We start from the raw sequence: 21,901 nt of genomic DNA, 5'->3' as shown, positions 1-21,901 counted from the left end.
TGCAACTCCGGATCTCTCCTGCACAATCTGCAGATACCCCGCGCCCACGGCGGAATTTTTTGTTTACGTCACCTTTTTTCAGAGAAACGCGGCTTTGCCGCAGAGCAGTGTGAGAGCACGTGCTGGGCACCGACCTTGTAGTGTAAAGCCCAGCCAAGTGCACGAGGGAAAACTCTCCAAAAGGCTCGCAGCGCGTGCGTCGTCGAAAAGATTACGTCAACAAAAAATTCCGCCGTGGGCCAATCCATCCGGAGTTGCACACTCTTGTTTATCTACTCTTGGTGTAACTTATCATACTACTCATCTTGGTGCTATGTGTAATTATGATATTATACAGTAACACACATAACATACTATGTCTTTGGTTTACTACTGCAAAAGAAAATAATTATATAAGTTTCATCCTCGCACCCCTCAGCTTTGGGGTCTGAATCCGCCCCTGATCCTACTCATGATGATGATGAGTAGGGAGCAAAGATCAAAGAGGTTATTATACTCTTGCTTATACATGTACCATACTCTTGACTTGAGTCTTGGTATGTCCGGGGGGGGGGGCGACTCCGAGACTCCCCGTATAACTTGCACTACAAAAACAGTCTACACTCTCCACACTACAGTCTTCAGACTACAGCTTTCCACACAGTCAGTGCGTCCGCCTTGTAACATGCTGTCAGTGTCAACCCCTGGTCAACTGATCAACACATAAAGGAGCGAGCATCTGCATCAGGGAGTCGTCAAATACGCTCGATCGACTGCATGCTATGATAGTCCATCGGCCAAATCTCAGAAAGGGCCTCTTTCGGCGAAGGTGATGCACTGAAGCTCCAACTAAACGCCCTTTGGCACACTAGCTCATGAGACCCCATAGAATACGAATCCGTTTGTTGGACGTTGCCAATCCAGTCCAGGATAGTCGAACTGGGTCGAATACCTTCTTCCGATTTTCGTAATTTCGTCCACCATTACATCTTTCTCATCGACTTTTTTTCGCTTGGCGAATGTTCTTGAGCCGCTGAGCAGAATCTACGCACGCTCGAACACTTGAAATGCCTGCATGTTGACGGTTCGCAAGATTCTAGCGAGCTTGGTGGAAATCTATTATTTATTTTGACATTTTTGGGGGAATCTGAATTAGAACAGTAGAAGCTCATTCGGAGAAGACGGCGTGTCGCCGCTGTCGGATTGTCGCTACTGTGTTTCAGATGTATTCGCTTGAACGTGCTATTGAGGATGGACAGAAGATGAAGTGACGGCTTTCTTGAACACGGACGTTGTGTCTACATTGTAGCTGAAACATCTCATCTGGCGTCTAGAACGCAATTATTATGAGTTGTGAGTGCCAGCTGAGCTGAACACAAGCTGGACACCATTCGTCAGCTGGGAATTTGCATCGAAGCTCTTGATAGCCACGATAAGCATAATTATACAGAGGTAACCTTGTTTGACTCAATACGCATGCAGGTGATACCACTATTGGCACTACAATGTAAATGGTGCAAAATTGATGCAACAGCGAATATGTACTTCGTACAATCACGAACAATTGTAAGGCAAGTGTTCATGCCTGTCATCAAGAGTAGATAAACAAGAGTGTGCAACTCCGGATCTCTCCTGCACAATCTGCAGATACCCTGCGCCCATGGCGGAATTTTTTGTTTACGTCACCTTTTTTCAGAGAAACGCGGCTTTGCCGCAGAGCAGTGTGAGAGCACGTGCTGGGCACCGACCTTGTAGTGTAAAGCCCAGCCAAGTGCACGAGGGAAAACTCTCCAAAAGGCTCGCAGCGCGTGCGTCGTCGAAAAGATTACGTCAACAAAAAATTCCGCCGTGGGCCAACCCATCCGCGAGTTGCACACTCTTGTTTATCTACTCTTGCTGTCATAGAAGAATTTCAGCCCGGAAGTCTTGTTGTCATGGTCATAAATAATACAGGACTTGAGTTGGCTCTGGACATGAACACACTTGTGGTGAATACGGTCATTATTGCGAGAAAAATATTTAGCCACTGTATGTTAACTGATGCCGCACTACACGCAATATTTCATGTACATGTGTGTGAGACTCAATTGCATCCACAAGGCCGTAGATGCATGTAAGCACACAATGCTGTACAGTATAAGTAGTAGTCGACATGTGGTGTCTTCCTGCTGCACATGCACATGCGGCAAGTTGGCAACGACACATGACCTATCTGCACCGCACAGCGTGAGCTTAGAAAGGAATATTGCACACATAGTGCTATTTGTGTTCCGATATCGTTAAGCCGGTATACATGTACTAGTATCCTTATACATGTACCTGGTCACTCGATAGGCGATGCCGACTGTACTAATCTTATCCATATTACCCGATAGGCTATAGCACACTGCGTCAGATCACTATGCAACAAAACAAGAGCTTTGGAGCGAATATACACTGAAGCAAAGTAGGTTTCAACGGTACAGCACTAGTCACGATGAGGGGAGTTACGAGGATGGTTAGGCCGTGACACATAGATGATGATTGTTAATGATTCATGCACGGTGGAAAATTACCACCAATGGCGATCATATTGCTTTCACAACAATGACATCAGTAGGAGCAGTGACACAACCTTATTGCTCCAAGTAGGATTTACAAGCGAGTGAAGGGAGAGCAGACTGGTCTAATAGCAGACCGGGTCTAAGCAAGGAAGTAATCGGCATCAGAGGTGAGCTTGCACATCAGAAAACAGATGATGATCACCAAACACAGATAAGTTGGCTATGTGTATGTTTGTGTCACTGTGTGTGCATGTGTGTGTGTGTGTGTGTGTATGTATGCGCGCACATCTGTGTGTGAAAGAGAGGCAGACAGACAGATAGCAAATGGTGGGAGGGATCAAGGTCTGACCTCAGAGTTAAATGCTGACGGTGTGGAATAGCAACAGTGCGAAATCGGGCAGGGTGGTTAATGGCCCACACTGGAGCCGAGTAGGAGCGCCAGTGGTTGAGGGCTAGCACAGGAGTAGCAGCAGCTCCAGCCTAGGAAGATCAGCTTCTGGATGAAAATCTCCCAGACACAGTAGGTACCAAGCTTCACTAGCAGATTGCCGGCAGGGGTGCACGGCGAGCACCCGTACATCCCTCAAGCCACCAGAGCCGCAGTACTTGGACACGATCCAGGTGCTTACCCGCCAACAATGCTGAGAAGGCACTGGAGCCATACAGGAACTTATGATCGAGCATGACCACAGACTTGAAATACAGGGTCCGGCGTTGAATACTGAGACAGCGACGTCTCCTCCAAAGAACACCACTCAGCCCCACCATTGCATTATTTTCGCTTTTTCATGATTTTTACAATTGTGTTAGAGCACACAGCACTCGATGCAACATTTACCAGTGACTAAATAACTCCGCGTCTCCGACCATAACTGCAGCGTTCCCGTGAGCCTGTTGGATTTCTGTCAGCCTGTTGAGATTATCTTCATCTCGTCACATGTGAGCCTGTGTGTTTCATCCGTATCGTGGCACAATTACACAGACACGATTTCCAACTCAGGCCGGTTCCGTTGCTCGAAGGGTTGGCGGTAAGAATTGCTACGCCGTCTGTGGCTGCATGGGAACTTGGCGAGTCGTTGTCTTTCTCCATAAATCCTGATCGTCACGCGAACAACAGCCACTATTGCCTAAAAACTACGACACAACAGTATCAAGCTCGCCCCAGCAGAAGGACACGAATGACGAGCGCTAAGACGGAGAAAGAGAGACAGGGTTAGCGAGAGCTGACTAGTGCAGGTACGCTGTCACCTCCTGAGGTGGTGGGCGAAGCAGCGAATTGAAACGAAGGAAGATAGAACTTATTAGAAGGCATACGGAGGCACCAAAACCTATTGCCTGTCACATACTAAGTGCCATTTAGGGTTGACAGCTGTCAGCTGACAGCCTCAAAAATTTGAAAATCTGCTCAAAAAACTCTCGATCAGAACTCTGCGCACTCTCAAATGGAGCGCACAGTAAAAAACTCGGCGACGAAGAACGCTTCGTATCGACGCCCTGGACTGAATTCGGCACGTCCAACAAACGGAATAGTGTTCTCTGATATATTCTCTACGTGCTGGGTATGGTCGCGTTTAGTTGGAAGCTCAGTGCATCACCACTTTCGATTTTGAGACTTGGCCGATGGACTATGAGTATGAGTATGAGTATGACCAAGAGTCCATAACCCCCGGGGGTTATGGACTCTTGGTACTGTAGTCTGTATGACCAAGAGTCCATAGCCCCCCGGGGGTTATGGACTCTTGGTATGAGTATGACAGAGTCTCGAGTAAAAACTGGCTCTTGCTATGACGAACACCATTGACATTGTGCAGGAGAATTAGTTCTTTATAGCCGAAGTTCGTTATACTGTAAACAGGAATGACATGTGCAACAGTTCCTGGCCTGTTGAACATGTTATGTTCCCATCATGAACTTCGCTATATGCGAGTTCGCTATAAGTGGAATCTATCACCACTGATCACGCGCGCACAGCATGCAAAAACTGTAAAGACAACAATTAGTACTACAACTTACAAGTACAAGTACAAGAAGACTTGCGACGTTGTGTAAAATTCAGGGCTGGTATTTGGGATCACAAAACGGCAAACACGTCAGAGGCCATCTTGAATCACTCTACGTCATCAGATACCCGCACGTGATGCGGGGCCGCGAGATCGCGACTGTGCCAAAGTGTACTTGCCAGTGCAGTCTTTGACCTAGCTGCAAGAGCAAGTGCTAGTTTTTTTTGGTGGTGCTTGAACTAGTTCGAACTGCTTCCCTTCGACTTTCTTTGACAGAGCGGGTGCTGTTAGGGTTTCCTGTTGTCAGTTTGTATCCACCACCGGTCTTGTATGTCAGTGCTTGTACAAGGAGGTGTTCAGTAGTTATTTTCAGTCCGCGCCATGGGTCGCATCCAGGGTAGGAAAAAGTCGCACTCTGACCGGCTTGATTATCCCGAGTCGAGAAAGAAGCGAACTAGTGGCCCGTTCGGCTCAGTATCATGGCCAGCTGGACGTAGATCAGATCGCCCAGAGGTCGAACAAACCGACAGTAGTCCTGAAATCCTTACCTCGCAGAACATTGACGATGTGGAGCGCGGTGTTCAAGAACAAGGAACCATGGTAATAATTGGATTCGCTCCAGAAAAATTATTCTCGTGGTTCCCGGTTCCTTTCCCAATATTTCCTATGGTCTGGATACGTGCATCACGCTGAAGCCTAGATGAATCAGATTGTAAGTCAGTCTTCTCTCTAGCTCAAGATTTTACGAACATGTTATCAGTGAACAATAAAAGAAAAGGACACAGTGCAACAAATGGAAAATGCACGTCTCCTTCTTTTCCTTGCCGTGCGCACTGCAGTTCTGACTGGAAGGTGTCTTCCGTTTGTGAAAGAACCAGCGCGAATCGCGCGTGGCGCGGCGTCCTTCAAAACGACACAAGTGAGCTCCACATGAGCCGATTTTGACAATCGATGGCTCAAAATTTTCAGTAGGAGATGCTCCATACTTTGACCGAAGCGAATTTCGCCAAAACGATCCTAGAGGTGGGACATGTTTACCGAGTTTGAGGGTGTTATTTGAGGTCTAAATTGCGAAAATCAAAAAATCCTTCGGTGAATCCCTTTGCCCGCATCTGAACTCGGTGCCTGCAAAATCTCAGCCTGCTAGAGAGAACTGTGGCTCACTTGGGTGGATTTGAACAGGCCAGAGTCGACGCGAAGTACGGCAAGATTCCCTGTACACAGCATGGTGTGACACATGTCACGTGAACCAAAATGGCGCCCACGTGTTTCTGTACAAGTACTAGCCCTGAAATTACCAAAACTGTAGACTGAGCATGAGAGGCACTTTCTGCTTGCTTATTATTTTCAGTCCTGTATTGACTATTGAGCTTACTTTTCTTACTTGTGCTGTTACATACTAAGGAAGTACGTTATCTTTGCGAGCCCGAGTCTCGTTTTCGTCTTGTGCTCCTCATTCTCCTGGCGGTATGTTGCTAAGCGGTGGCTGTGTTCTTGACTTGTAACAAAAAGCGTCTGCCCTCTGAGTTGTTTGGATTCTCAATCAAGCAGTAGTCTGCTCACAGGGATGGCGAATGACAACGAAGCAGAACTGATCAAGGTAGTTTTTTTATCTGAGATGAAATCACTGTGCTTGACCTATCTATGAGAACATGCTTAATTTCATAGATGTGAGTGGAAACGTAGGAAAGCAATTTTTCTACCACCAACCACCATCCAAACATCAGGAATCATGGTCGATTTTGTTCCCCACGATACTGTGTAGTACTGTAGTCTAGTACTCAACCTCTTTCTTCCCTGCTCCGTCAGTACTAAGCAAATACTTAATTCGAGTACATGCACACCAAAGAAAGCAGTGAGCAACTCACCTCTCAACAAGCCATACTGGATACAGATCGATAAACTGCAGTTTGAAGACTGCTGATACTTCTCTTGGTAATATACATGTACATGGCACCTGTACTATCAAGAGTACATAACCCCAAGAGTATACGACTCTGCATATGGGGTCTGGCGCGGCATTACTTAGCTACGAACTGTGGACCATCGCGTCACTATTGATCTGCTATGGTTTCCTGCTTCCGAAAATCCGCTTTCACCGGAGACTGGATGGTTTTGTATGTGATGCATCACGCACAGGCATTGCCCTTGAACTTACCATATTGCACGTGAAATCGTTGGGGCTAAACCGTAGAAAAGCTCAAATCCAGGCAGCTGGATCGTCATTTCACTATGTACCGTAGTTCCGCGCATATAAGCCCATGGGCTTATATGTGGAATAATGCAGTTTGGGGATAAAATATCCAGTAAAACATGTTCGTTTTTTAGCCCATGGGCCAATATTCGAATTTTGAAGGTTCACGAAAAAGTACAAGTCCGTGCTCATAGTGGGTCTACCATACTCTACTGGTAAACTGTACTGACCTGCTGTACCATGGTAGGAAGAGTCCACATTGTGAAAAATTCTTGTTGACACGCGAGTTGCATTTGTGTCTGTTTATAAGCCCATGGGCTTATATCCGGATATAGGCCCGTGGGCTTATATGCACGGAATTACGGTAATGAAGGCAGTGCACCGCACAGGGCACCCATAGCTTGGAGATCAGGAGTTGCACACTCTTGGGGTTATGTACTCTTGGTACTATCAGGAGTAGACAAACAAGTTGAAACAAGAGTGTGCAACTCACGGATAGGTTAGCCCAAGGCGGAATTTTTTTGTTGACGTAAACTTTTCTACGACACGCGCTGCGAGTCTTTTGGGTAGTTTTACCTCGTGCACTTGGCCGGGCTTTACATTTCAAGGTCGGTGCCCAGCACGTGCTCTCACACTGCGCTTCGGCAAAATGGCGCTGTTTTCTGAAAAAGGTGACGTCAACAAAAATTTCTGCCGTGGGCCGGGGTATCTGCAGATTGTGCAGAAGATATGCGGAGTTACACACTCTTGTTTATCTACTCTTGGTACTATGTTATTGCCATGGCTGGCTAACGCCCCCTCCTTTGCATTGGCTTCTGCCATTGGACGGTGACATAATAATAATAATACTATTAAACGTAAAGTACGGATGTGAAACCAGAAATTTTCTTCTGGTTTTGAGTACACCGAGAAATCTTTACTGATCATCCGAATGTTCACATCATGTAAGCATGAACCAGTATCTGGGATCCACCTTCACTGCCAACAACTGTAATTTAAATTGTGTTATCACGGGACGGGGGCTTGCTCGGTAACACATTGAGAGAATTTATAAAAATGTCCCTTCAACCAGTGGGAACGTCACAAAAGGGTTGAACATCAGCCGCTGAGCGAGAAGAACTAAAAGGCTAGTAAAAGCACTACAACAGAGAACACGAGCATGACTTAGCCAGCTTGTAGCAGTGTTTGCTTGAAATACTCTCCGAATACTTTCACTCGCCGAATCTTTGATAGCTTGTGGAAAGAATGAACATCATTGTGTTCCTTGCTGCGATTAGTTAGCCCCTGGTGCGGCATCGGCTTCTTTTTGATGTCATCATTTTCTGTGTGTATGTGTGCGTGCGTGCACGCACGCGTGTCTCTCTTTCTCTGTCTCTCAGGCACAGCAGCAGCTGGGACCGATACTACGATTCATTGCAAACCAACCAGTCGGTGTTCCTCCGTCTCTTGCGGGATTTTCCGCTTCTAGCGCTGGTGGCAGTGGCCATGACCACGGCTCAACACCAGCACACCACATGGCACAGAGTGCTGCTGATGGTGGTGTCAGTGCAGCGCAGTCTGCTGCTGTTGTAGCCGCACTCAAACACATGGTACCGACACAGTCCATGCTGCCCAGTGCTGCTGCTGTTGCTTCAGCCAGTCCCGCCGGTACACCGCCTGTACCTGCGGCACTGTCAATGGCTAATGTGTATGCCACGCAAGCTCGGCCCACCTTTCAGCAGTCTCTTGCTGCTGCAGCGGCCGCAGCTGCAGCAGCTGTTGCTACGGCAACAAGCACTGCGGGCAGCACGACCGCAGTGCCAGCTGGTGCAGCTGCTGCTCCTGGCAGTTCTACTGCAGTAACGCATTCATCTCTGCATTCTTCAAGCCATGCAGCTGCATCAATGGCGCCGGGGGTGGCAACATCCTCCTCTATGTCCAATGCAGATGACAACAGGTACCGCAAGTCGTCCGCTTCAGCAATGGCTGCATGCGGCAATGTGGAGAATGACAGTGCAGGTTAGAGCATGGTGGAATGTTTCCAAGGAGCTAGCGCCTTTGATGGCGTTTATCATTCATAGCTATTCTCTTTGTGATTTCTGTTCAGGCGAGCTCTGACCTTGTGGTTATGACTGTATTCAATTGTATTAATTCAAGTATTATTTACTTTCTACAGTGGTACCATCCTCCGTAGCTCCCCCCCCCCCCCTCTCTCTCACGCACACACACCATGTATGTACCATGTATACGCCCGTCGCAAGAGAAGCACGCAAATCTGCAAATGCACTGGATGTGCACCCACAGATTTTCTCTTATAGCAACGATAGCGAACAAGATCTGAATGAGACAGATCAAGACTTGCGCCAGATAACTGTCTAATCCACACAACTGGCGAAGCCATGTGAATCGACCACCAATGCACACCTGGTCTACACCACACGGAGTACATCGGCATAAAACGGCCAAGACAGTTACCTATGCACACCCTACACTTGCTGGGGTAACCAGTATAGACAGCACGCTGCTTTGATAGAAGCAGACACTAGATGCACTGGTACCTTGAAGTGAAATTGGACACACACACACACACACACACAGCAAGAGCTTAATTCTCCAAACGATGACACAGGAGCAAGACTTGATACTGATGGATCTTTGCAACTCGACCATATAAGTCTTCTTCAGAATGACCATTCTTTTCACAGTTGTACATAGTCTGCCATTCTGAATGTGTCTGTGTGTCCGTTTATATGGCTGTGTATAGACGAAGATGATGATGATACGGCAAGTTTAAATGCTTCAAGTACTGCTGTTACTCCGGCACCGATATCGTCTGGGCGCAAGTCTGACCATCGTCGTGCTGCTCATACCAGTGCTGAGCAAAAGAGGCGGGATGATATCAAGGTATGTGTACCATGTGGAGCGTGGTGTATTGTCACCACCGAGCCGTGATGATACTAATGTCTGTGTACTGTGCATGTGTGGAGCATGGTGAGTTGTCAACTTGTCACCATTTGTGGAGATTGGTTTTCTCATGTGTTTTGAGGCAAGCTTTTGCGGGCTTGAACCCATTGCAATCAGATGTTCACACCTTGTGTCCTTGTAACTTGCTGAAGATCTATAGCTAGCACTGCAGTCCAGTAGAACCTCGCTCATCTTGACGCCTGGTGGCTGGAAGGCTAGATGATGCCATATACTGGTATCTCAGAATCCGAATACATGTACACTACTGTCTACAACCAGTGTAGATATGGCACATGATTCTCTTCAGTTGGGCTTGCTGTACCAGGAGCCTGAGGGCCGATGCCACTTGCAAGCACACACGTTTGTAGGTGCTGACTATTATTGCCTATTACGAGCTGAATCGTTCGACTGGCCACCATGACAGGGAATGCCTTTTCAGATTTGACTGTGAATAGCTGGCTGCAAGGAGCGTCGAGGGAGCTGTCCCGATACGAGGGTTTCTACATGTACACTGGTTCATTGTACTTGTACATGTATGAGTATGTGTTGGAGTACAGTGAAAGGAACTATGGTGTTGATGGAGTGTCATGGCAACAGCAAGGTGTTCCTACAAAGCGGATAGAACAATTGTTTTGGTTCTAACTCGCAGTGTCGTCACGCTTGGTGTAGTGGTCGGACAGCAATAGTTATTACATTGTACTTGCACTGCTTGTGGGAACTTGACGTACATTGTATTGGCGTGTGTGTGTGTGTGTGTGTGTGTGTGTGTGTGTGTGTGTGTGTGTGTGTGTGTGTGTGTGTGTGGTGTGTGTGTGGTGTGTGTGTGGTGTGTGTGTGGTGTGTGGTGTGTGGCTCTGTTCTGTTGTACCGCAGCACGGCTATGAAGACTTGGCATCGCTAATACCTTCTTGCCAGACCAATAATAACAGTGGGCAGAAGCTTAGCAAAGCGGTCATTCTGCAGCGCTGTAAGTTCTGACCCTCATGCTTTTCACCTAACTCCATCCACTGTTGAAATGTTTGTGTGCTGCAACAAGAGTAGCTCCCAAAAATGTGCAACTCCCGATGGTTTGCTGTCCCGACTCGGTTTCAGAATACTCTAGTCATTTTTCATGAAGTACCCAGCTCTATGACTGTATGCATATGAGATGTGAAGTTGATCGAATGCGTTTCATTTCTGTGTGCAGTCCAGTAGATTGCATCATGAAATGTGACATAATTCTGAGAGCGAGTCGTGGCAGAGGTGTATGTGGAGTCACATTGTAGGGGTTATGTATTCTTGCCTGCATTTAGCGTGCCGATGGTGTAACAGCGGACTCGGTTCGGGTTACATATATTATTCAAATTACAAAGGAAACAACCCGTACTCCAGAGGAACAAAAACACAACCGAGTATCTCCAGCTCCTAAAAACAACCACGGGCCCAGATCCAGCTTGTGCAGAGTTCCGCGCGGATCTACGGCTAATCCAAGTCATGGTAGCAGGGCTGCTACAGATGGGTATGCCCCTGATTGTTGAGGAATGGCGTTCTGTTTAGTGCTGTTTAGTGCTTGTGTTGTTGCTGCTGTTGCTGCCGTTGTTTCTTTCGTTGTTGTTTTTGTTGTTGTTGTTGTTGTTGTTGTTGTTGTTGTTGTTGTTGTTGTTGTTGTTGTTGTTGTTGTTGTTGCTGTTGTTGTGTTTGTTGTCATTGTTGTTGTTGTCATTATCAACGTTATTGTTTCTTTTGCTTCTGCTGCTGCTTCTGCTGCTCCAGCCATCGACTATCTAACTTATCTCAAGAAGCACCGCCAGCAACAGGAACAAGATCTTGTTGCATTACGAAATGAAGTTGTCGCACTTCGCATCATGAAACGGTATGTCGGCCATAGTCGCAGTGAACGTCTATGCAGGTTTCTTGTTTTTAGAGTGGGAGTTACAGTGCAAGGAAGACCTTCTGTATACATATTGAAGTTCTCTCTCTCTTCTTTTGCTTTCTGTTTCTTCCCCGAGGTCCTAACTGGGATTCACCTGGGATTCTGGGAAGTCCTTGGACATAGTATATTAATTGTTTGTGTGCGTGTGTGTGTGTGTGTGTGCGTGTGCGTGTGTGTGTGTGTGTGTGTGCGCGTGTGCGTGTGCATGCTTATCCATGGTGTAGGAATTATGAGCAACTGGCCAAAGCACATACAGCTCTGGTAAGTCTCAGTTATGGATTTTAAATGGATTGTACGATGCAGAACACTGTTGTTGTCAGGTAATGACTGTGTACCGGTGTTGGCATGTTGCTTATTTTAGTTATTTGTTCTTCTTTCATGTAGCCACCCGAGAAGACACCTCAAGTATCTGATGCTGCCAAATTTGAAGTTGTAAGCCAACATGCCCCCCCCCCCTCTCTCTCTCTCTCTCTCTCTCTCTCTCTCTCTCTCTCTCTTGTTTGTGTGTCTGTGTGTGTAACACCCTGCCGCTCTCAGTCTCAACTGCTATCCAGTATGGTGTGGCATGACTCTGTTGAAAATAGGCATACATAATATGTAGTTGCAGAACTATCGTGTTCTACATTTGAAGTAGAATGTCCGTTAATATTAGTGGTCCTACAGCAGTTTCAGCTGTTTTGTCCTAGTGATCATGTGGACAAGAGAAAGCAATTATTGCAAGAAGAAAGCGATATCTTGGCACTCTTCATTTCCTCAATCTAGGACATAGTAGGGCATGTGTGACCCAAGACTACGTAGTCGTGCTATCTCACCGGACCAATTTTTCTTTATGATTACTAGTAGTTTGCCTATCTGAGTTTCAATTTTTATGGGATTTGTGTATCGTGCGCCATGTGTTGGCTGTTGATGCACTCTTTCTCATTTTGTTCTTGTCTTGTCCAGTTCAAAGCAGTGATGGATACTCTTTTCCAGTCCTTTGACGCCTGCATCTCGGTTAACAACTTTGAGGTATTGTCGTCATCCATCTTTCAGTGGCTCGAGGAGTTCTGCAAACCACAGGTACTATGATATGACCGTTCGATTGTTTGGAAATTTCTGTCGGCCTGTGTTCTCATTGCCGTCACCTGATACCGTTAATAAAATAATGGACTCATTTATCAATAGAATTCAGAAAAAGTGAATGGGGGGGGGGGGGGCACATGTTCTTGGAACGATTGGACTTGTTTAAAAAAAAAAAATAGTATTACAGTCAGACCTCGCATAACCACACGCATCCGTTTTCCACAAAAATATCCGGATAGGCGAGGGAACCGGATAATCGAAAACACATACTGTATGTATGCATGGCGTAGGCTGTAAATCGGTAATCAACGATTTTCTTCCGGATGGCGAGGAGTCCGTATAAAAGAGGGCATAAAAGAGGGCTGGATAAGCGAGGTCTGACTGTACCTCAAAGGCTATCTTTGAACTTCCCTTCCCAAGGGGTTGAATCATTAGTTTATTCTATAATGCGTACATGTATGATAGACGTGGATGTGGTGCCTGCGCTGAATGCACATCAACCAGAGTTCAGAATACATGGGTGCTGTTCTGCTACGAAGTGTGCATGCCTTGGACGAATGAACAAAAAAAGTATTTGTTTTACTAATACCGTAAAATCCCGCCAGAGCGCCCCTACCTCCGCAACCATTCGAGTAGATCCATTTGGGGAGGGACGGATGGGCGAGTCCTACTTGCCGCATTCAGTACTACATGAAAAAGTACTCACTCTACGAAATCTGTGCCTGCGTCTCGTACACCGACCAAAGGTCAAGAGCTGGGAGTCGTACAGACCCATTAAAAAACAAGGTGTTGTGCGATCCCTGGCTAAGAGGGTGGGAACTGTTGCGCACATTTCCAACCAGGTCGAGGACATGTCTGCAGTACAGTACAGCCTTACACACTTCACAGAGTCATATGAGGATACAATCATTATCACTTCCCTGACAAGAAGTCAGGGAGGGGCGCATGAGAGAGACGGGGCGCTCTGGCGGGATTTTACGGTAGTATCACCTGTTGGTAATGCATGTGTACATGTACGCGTGTATGTTTGTACGAGTATTGATGATACTATTTTTTAATTGTACTTGCATCATCAATACGCACACGTTTATGTAGATAATCGTACTATTTTAATAAAAATTCATTTTCCCCATAATTTTTTGTTTCAGAATATGCGCGGAATCGTCATTTCGTCTCTGCAGACATTACAGAAACAGCCGGCAGGTTCCATGTATGGTGGGAGGTCATAGGAGTATGGCAAGATCTCCTTTCTACGCATGCCCAAGTTCACCTTATTGATGTTTTGAGTCCTGCTTCATTTGCTGTCCACTCTGTCTCTCCTTTGTCTGTCTGTCTCTCAGTCTCCCTCTCTTCCCCTCTCTCCTCGTGTATAGTCTTGGAGATACAAACGCCCAGTGTACTTCTAAGTTCATACATATCATGGATAATCGTGCAAATTCTTTGCCTGCCTTTCCCCCAACCTCCTTTTTTGTTTTTTTTGTTTTTTTCTTTTCTCAGGACTGTTTGACTTGCTGGCAAGTACTTAGTCTTTTTTTCTCCGCTCTCTTACAGTATGATTATGCATACGTACAAATCGCCGGCCTTGTGTGTGTGTGTGTCCAAAGGTTATATTCATGTTCTCCTCCTGTGTGTCTCTATAGACTATTGTGATTGCACAGGCACAGTTCTATTCATGTACTTCAGTGCTGTATGTCTCTGTGTGTGTGCGCTCACGCAGGCACAGTTATTTAGCCGGTATATACCTCTGTGTGTCTCTATGTATCGTAGTGTCTTTTATTAGAGCCTATCTCGAATAGAAGCCTGTTTTGAATACAAGCCTGATTTTCAAGATACACTGTTGGCACATTAGCCTGGTTTTAGTGTTGACACACATAGAAATACTTGGTTTGAATAGAAGCCTGATGTGAACAGAAGCCTAGCCTTTACATCGGCTTCTACAGGAATACGCCCGGCTTTAATACGCGACATTATGGGTATACACACACACACACACACACACACACACACACACACACACACACACACACACACACACACACACACACACACACACACACACACACACACACACACACACACACACACTTGCATCATGTACATTGTACTAGCACATGTACATTCCACTTTGTGCACGCGTGTGATTCGGCTGCTGTTCACAAATCCTTGTGTGGCGATTATCCGTTGCATGCATGCATGCGTGTGTTTGATCTCTGATGCTCTCTGCTCTGTGTTGTCTGCCGTGTCGTGCAATAGTCTCCAGTTGTATCCACTGTAGCTATGCACTTTGCCCAATGTGTACATGTGCATATGCGCGTACACGTATTGAATTAACAACCAATTCTCTTTTACATGGTCATGCTTGTAGTCTTACTATTATTCAGTCTGCCCTTTTTTTTGCTCTACCCAGAAATAATAATTTCTTTCTTTCTGCTGAATTGTAAACCCATTCCTAAATCCAATCAATGAATTGCAAGCAGTGACAGTGTAGCTTATGACTTATGTGATTGAGTTCTACATGTATTCAGTGAATACTACGATCAAGAGTCCATAATGTAGAATCTACTCTGATCTTATCTCTTGCTACGATCTGAAAAGACTGAATGCAGTTTTCATGGTTTTCACATGTACGCATCTGCACAGCTAGCTATAGCTAGCTACATGTACAGCTAGCCCGATAGTCTGCTAGCAAAATATCGAAGAATTTTGAAAGGGAATTTGCTGGCAAAATGGAGCAAAATATCGGTGTGTTGGCTGGGAATTGGGAGATTTTACACATACCGGTATACGGTGCACATGACTCATTTCGGCACAGTTTTACCAACACATGACTCACTTTTTCTCATTTTTGCCAACACGTAACCCACTTTCGGTCAGTTTTCTCACACGTGACACAAATTTTGGAGCAAAAATGGAGCAAAATATCGAGTGGCCTGGCAAAATGAAAGCAAAAATATCGACGATGAGGCAGCAACATTTTGCGGCAAAATATCGAACCTTCCCGCGCCTACACATGTACATGTACATAATTATGTACATGTCGATTGTATTTTTTGAAAAAATAATATTATAAAATTAATAATAATTTTTCAATACATGCAACGTTTTACATCAAGAATGAAAATGAACCCTATATACCTATCGCTATTGCTTGATTTGCTTCCCCGCTTTTCATCATTACTGACAGAAGAAGAGTGAGGTTTTTCAGTTTGCTACTACGTCGTTGTAGAATTAGAAACTGCGCCGACATGCCGCGTTTTTCTAAAGCGGCTAGTCAATTTCTGACTGACGTTGCAAAGGGTCTCGAGAAAGGTAAGCTACGCGAAAAAGAAATTGTAGATTTCACCTGAAAATGTCAATATTGTAACAATTTCGTTCTACAAGGTTTATTTAGTGAATATTGATATACCAAGGTGTATGAGTGGCGGATAGATACTGGTACTTTTTGATTGGTAATGGCTGCTATTGGACTATGGCAACTGTTCGAAGTGTATATAAAAAAGAGAGAGTGAAAAGCATGGTGTCACAATGTAGACCCATTTGTTAACATCTTGGTCAACCTTGGCATAATTTTCAGAGTAGTGTTTCCCTGTGCTGGTACATTCTGGTGCATGGATGATGTTGGTTGGCCTGAAAGGTGGCTGCTCTTCGGCACACTTTCAAATTGCTTTGTATCTTATACCTGGCATGGAGTATTGCATTACATGTACTCACTGAGGTCACATTACATGTACTCACTGAGGTCAGCTAAAGATCACCGTGACTATACTAGCAACCAGCCTGGTACTATGACCACTTCGCCAGGCACGGACGGTCTCACTTTCAAAATGCACTGTGACTAGCAACCCCCTGCTCAACTCAACCAGCGACCGCCTTTTCTTGTCCCAAGGTCGATTTTTGACCCGTAACTAGCGACCGCAGTGCAGGAAATCAATGGTTCGGAGCTTCTTCCTTGAAATTTTGTATATTTTCCATGGTCTTGAACGGACTCTTTTGATACTGAGACTGGACAAATGGACATAGCCCTGTCGTAGATTCATTTGGCTGTGAACTGCACTGCATGTTTGAGAGCGCATCGGAAGCACTCTTCGGTCGATGTTACTGCTCGAAGGAGAAACGAAGATTGAGCTGCTCTGTCGAAGTGCAATCACATACCCAGTCACACAGATGACCACTGCAGTGCTAGCATGCTACGGTGCGTTGCAGCATGGCATGGCTACTGTAGCAATGGATGTTGATCAACTATAAGTGATTTCATCAACAAAGTTGAAGCCCAGTGCCAAGCCAAACTTCCACAGGGCCCAGGGAACGCTTGGCTTCTGGCTTCGGGTACTGCACTTGAGAACCTTGATCTAATTCCTGTCTCCCTATTGAAAGACCAGCTAGGCGTGACACAGCGCACGAGTGTGTGTGTGTGTGGGGGGGGGGGGGGGGGGGAGAGATCAACGGAATGTTACGGTACTCACTCAATGGTACTACAGTTCTTGTAGGCTACTATTCGTGTTCGTTTTCGCTTGCTGTACTTCTGCTGTGTATTCAAACTCCAATTTATTGCTGAGGTAACCTGGCCTTCTAGAGACACACCACGGTCATCTATTTCCTCTAAAGGACACATCTGGGTAAATCGGAAACAGGTTATCACTGTTGGAAACGCAGCGTTTAGACTACTCTTTGCAACGGCGTGCCACATCCATGCCGCGAACACCATTGCACGGCATGTGGCGTCATAATGTTGCTTCTCTTCCTTCTCCCCCCCCCCCCCCTCTCTCTCTCTCTCTCTCTCTCTCTCACAGATGGTCATGTACCGTTCAGCTGTGAAGATCTGCCCTCCAAGTTCGAGGGGGCAGTGGCTGTCCTACCGGAGGGCCAACTCAAGGACGAGTTGATAAAGAAGCTGGATGCATGCATCTCTCTTCTCAGGACGTAGGTTAAGCAAAGACCTTAAAAGATACGCTGAGGCTCCTGTGTATGAGTGTGAAGGCTGTTGATGCCAGAAAGTAGTGATGAAAGTAGGAGTGAGAACTGTCCTGTTCATCTCTTGCAATTGTGGGATTAGTTATGGTGTGGCTGGTGTTGAGTGTGATGTCCATCACATGCTATGTGTGATGTCCATCACATGCTATGTGTGATGTCCATCACATGCTATGTGTGATGTCCATCACATGCTATGTGTGAAGGACAGTTGCTATAGCTACTTATGCTCAGACAGTAAAGGGGATAAGTGAAGAGTGGTGATGAATCCTGCCTGAGCATGTGCTCCAGAGTTTGTTTGCAAGTGTCCTCAGGAGAAGAAGTCACTATTCTGTCCCTTGCATATGACAAGGAGGTGGCTGCTTTGTCACATGGCTATAGCTTAGTCTGTTTGCCATGCCATTTGTCACTATCACCCTGTGTGACTTCCAGTAGGTATTAGCAGATATCCGTTGCTGCAAACCTGATCATTCATTGGTGGCCCGGCAGATAGATATAGCACCATTCACGAACTCACACCCTCTTGCACGATCTGTGTTGCACCTGATATTTCTCACTGCACAGAGTGTGTGCCTTTCACACTCCAGCTGCGTGTGTAGTGTGACGCACGCTTGCATTGTCTGGTATAAAACACACTGTACTGTCACAGTGCTGGTCCTCGACCAATTCATTCATTCTCTCTGCTGTGTTGTCAGAACACTGATGTGAAGACAATGTGAGTTACTTCTCTGAGCCTGGCCGTTTGGCACTGGTCCTGCTCAAAAGACAAGACTTCTGCAAATTGTTCATCTTGTGATGTTTGTGTTGTTTGGGTTTTCTTTACAGTGAGTTGAAAGGAAAGTTTTTCTCCATCCCTGTTCCTGAGAAATCGGTAAGGCACAGTGTATCGAATATCCTGATCAACCATGCTGTTGAAGCCATCAATCCCTAAAAAAATGTTATCCCGAATGGCTTTTTACTCTTACGCAAGTTTTTTTGTAGCACCCATATGTTTCTTTGTAAGATTTAGAATCTCCCCATCTATTGTAGGGTCATTGACATTGGTTATTACGGTATGTTTAAATCTGTTACTTTCCCGTCCTTATCGACCCTCCCCCTACTTCAGCTGTTATTTTGTTGATGCCTGGTCTTGGTTTGTTCATGGCATTGAATAGTTGAGAATCATGTCAAGTATGATAATTGAAGTAGACCGTATCCCTCTATATATAGCTACTGTGACATGTTGCTTCACTGTTCTTGCAGAATTGGACACTGCATAGACCTGATGGTATATCACAAGCCCTATCAAATCTAACAGCACACGACCAGTTAGAATGTAAGTGCGGATGTGTGTGTGTGTAGGGGGGGGGGGGGCTTTTTTGGCATCAGTCTTTCATGGTCATGCAGGCATAGTGGGATGGTCTAAGACCATGATTGAGAAACAGAGGGTACCTGCTTCAAGTCAAGTCCTGCTTGGAAGCGGTAAGATTTGTTCCAGCCGTGCTGTTACAGTTAATTGGAACTCATGGATGTGGTGAATGGGGGTTTCGGTCTTTGCCCAAATGCTGGTGGGTCTGATCTACTAGTACTCACCTCCCACCACGTTATAAGCTGCATCTGCGCCTTGATCCTTGAGGGTGATGGTGTTCCTACAGATGCGGAAAACTTGGCCTCTAGCCGAGTCTCACACGAACCGTGAATTTTTCACGGCCGTTTGGCTCACTAATGCCATCATGCGTCACCCGAGATGAAAAGTAAAAGTGCAAAGACCTTGCACGTCATGGCCACGGTAGTCCAAGCAGAACTACAGACAGTGGATCTATGCATGACACTGAACCAGATGAACTGGTACTATATCTACGTGACAAGCACGGAAAAGTAGACGCACTTGATCATACTTGTTCCAGAAAGTGACGCAGTAGAAATAAGCCCATTGCAGCTCAAGCCTTGGGGTTTCACACTCTTGCAGTCTTGGTTATGATAGGGAAGTAGCACACTCATGGTTTACATGTACTCTTGCCTCTTGGTACTTGGAAGTAGTACTGTACAGGTACCTGTGTACAACATGGAGTTGTGCTGCACACTGTAGTGTGTACAATGTACATGTACTGGAAGTAAGTGCAGGATGAACAAGGCATGCTGCATTGGATGTGTGTGTGTGTGTGTGTGTGTGTGTGTGTGTGTGTGTGTGTGTGTGTGTGTGTGTGTGTGTGTGCGCGTGCGTGTGTACTATAGATGCTGCCATACTGGCCACTAGACCAGGGCAAGCGCAAGCTAAACTTGTCTTGGGTGACTTTCTCCAGAAAGCAGTAAGTGATGTTGGGTACCAGGACTACTGCTGTTACTGCTGGTGCTGCTGCTGCTGGTTCTGCTGCTACTGCTGCTGCTGCTGTTGCTACTGCTGGTGCTGCTGTTGCTGCTACTGCTGCTGCTGTTGCTACTGCTACTGCTACTGCTGTTGCTCTCCTCCATGCTGCTCTACCCAACACAGATACTCTACTCATATATTCATGTTTTACAGTAGAGCCTCTCATATCTGAGCAGGCACGTTGAGACTCAAGGGTGAAGCACGTATCTCAGAACTGCCCCTGTCTTCTGTGCGGAATACACCATAACCATAATGGACGCCACACACCACATTCCTCAGTCGGGCTCACTGAACCAAGATTGATGCCAATCATTTGAACCATACCATTGACATGCATTCACAATATGAGCTCACGGTCATGACCTTTTATGAGGTGAAGTAGGGCAGTTAGTTGCCACAAAATGCAAGGTGATTTGCAAATATATTTTACATCAAAGTATTAAAAAAGACCTATTCCACTTCCCCGGTGAATTTTGAAAGGTGTGTCTCATTCTGCCAAGCTTTCGCATGTGTGTGTGTATGTATGTATGTGCGTGCATGCGTGTGTATGTGTGTGTGTGTGTGTGTGTGTGTACGTGGTGTGTGTGTGTGTGTGTACGTGGTGTGTGTGTGTGTGTGTGTGTGTGTGTGTGTGTGTGTGCGTGTGTGTGTGTGTGTGTTTGCTGGCTGGCTGGCTGGCTGGCTGGTTCTTCAAGGGTTTGCTCATTGATTGTACAGATGGCACACAGGTGGGGCTAGTACTGAAGTCTTTCTCTCTCTTGTCAGTGGTGGAGGTAAGTAGTCACCGTGACCCTCTTGTGCTTGCGCTTCCAAGGGTAGGTTTACTTTCTAGCATGAGTTTGCATTGGCTGCCTATGCGTATATTCAGGAATGCATGGGCATCAGTAGTGTGGTCGTCGAGGTGGGGTGTGAGATAGAAAGATTGAAATTTGACCTAAAAAAACAGAAATAGGGTGATTGAAATGGATTATTTCAGGACGACGATGTGCTGGAAATCCAATACAGTACTAGTATTTTTTTAAAGTACTTGAAGTTCCCTTGTGATAAGTGAGGTGGGTGTAAGGTCTTGGTCACACCACAATAGCAGCAAATACATGTAACAGGATGGATAATTGTAAATGGAAATGTATTTATACAATGAAGTGGCAGACCTAGCTCGTCAGTTGTAATTATAAATTTATAATGGTATATCTCTGTTACCAGTAGTGGTGTGCACGGGTAGTCGGTTACCCGTGCTACCCGTGACGACATCGGGTGGACGGGTACAGAATAGTACCCGAAAACCCGAAGTCGTGGATGACATCATGTACAGTGCACGTGCACAAATTCATGTAATGCTCCGCATGTCTACCAAGAGTACATACTCTTGATGTCTACCCAGAGTGTAAGGGAAGGGGTGCATTGTGGTGTTGCCGTGGACACATTACCCGATCGGGTACCCGTGCTACCCGTGGAAAACTACCCGAACCCGATACCCGTAGAAAATGCTACCCGACTCAGCCCTAGGTACCCGTATGTCATGCACAGCAGTCTACATGTGCTGCGAGGGTTTTTGGTGAGTTGTCGCTCCTCTCCTCTGTTTGCTGCAGTGTCTGTCTCATGACATCCTGGCGTCGTTATGGAAGTAAGTGTGTGTTGAACTACTACTGTACTCAAGCCATGTCAGGCTATGTGTGATGTAAATACAGTGACCTTCAATAATAAAGTACTCTGCATATGAATTACTATGGGTGTTTGAATATTCTATGGGATATAAAGTACTATTTTTCAGGACTCTACACTAGTCATTTGACCTTGGACACTCAGTACCTGGTTATACAGGACAGATTCGCAATTATACAAACGTTTGCACATGTGTGTGTGTGTGTGTGTGTGTGTGTGTGTGTGTGTGTGTGTGTGTGTGTGTGTGTGTGTGTGTGTGTGTGTGTGTGTGTGTGTGTGTGTGTGTGTGTG

The 21,901-nt window shown here is 46.0% G+C and overlaps 2 protein-coding genes across 2 annotated transcripts in view; both read left to right on the top strand.

The window, feature by feature from the left end:
- Nucleotides 1-5,810: 5,810 nt before the first annotated feature.
- On the top strand, nucleotides 5,811-14,718 carry LOC135825475 (max-like protein X). The gene is made up of 9 exons (XM_065338150.1): nucleotides 5,811-6,122; nucleotides 8,096-8,714; nucleotides 9,460-9,599; nucleotides 10,533-10,626; nucleotides 11,412-11,511; nucleotides 11,796-11,832; nucleotides 11,956-12,003; nucleotides 12,514-12,630; nucleotides 13,782-14,718. Exons 1-9 carry the CDS (start codon nucleotides 6,090-6,092, stop codon nucleotides 13,860-13,862), a joined length of 1,269 nt encoding a protein of 422 aa, XP_065194222.1. The 5' UTR covers nucleotides 5,811-6,089; the 3' UTR covers nucleotides 13,863-14,718.
- Nucleotides 14,719-15,761: 1,043 nt separating this feature from the next.
- The window catches only part of LOC135825442 (uncharacterized), a 20,341-nt gene continuing 14,201 nt past the window's right edge, over nucleotides 15,762-21,901 (top strand). The window contains exons 1-7 of the mRNA XM_065338148.1: nucleotides 15,762-15,942; nucleotides 17,424-17,553; nucleotides 18,427-18,472; nucleotides 18,844-18,916; nucleotides 19,816-19,889; nucleotides 20,644-20,721; nucleotides 21,538-21,572. Of these exons, the coding sequence (XP_065194220.1) occupies nucleotides 15,879-15,942; nucleotides 17,424-17,553; nucleotides 18,427-18,472; nucleotides 18,844-18,916; nucleotides 19,816-19,889; nucleotides 20,644-20,721; nucleotides 21,538-21,572 (500 nt within the window). The 5' untranslated portion in view covers nucleotides 15,762-15,878. The remainder of the gene's footprint in view (nucleotides 15,943-17,423; nucleotides 17,554-18,426; nucleotides 18,473-18,843; nucleotides 18,917-19,815; nucleotides 19,890-20,643; nucleotides 20,722-21,537; nucleotides 21,573-21,901) is intronic.

The sequence above is a fragment of the Sycon ciliatum genome, chromosome 1 (assembly GCF_964019385.1).
Source record: "Sycon ciliatum chromosome 1, ocSycCili1.1, whole genome shotgun sequence".
In the NCBI taxonomy this organism is placed as follows: domain Eukaryota; kingdom Metazoa; phylum Porifera; class Calcarea; order Leucosolenida; family Sycettidae; genus Sycon; species Sycon ciliatum.
This window is presented reverse-complemented; position numbering and strand designations above follow the sequence as displayed.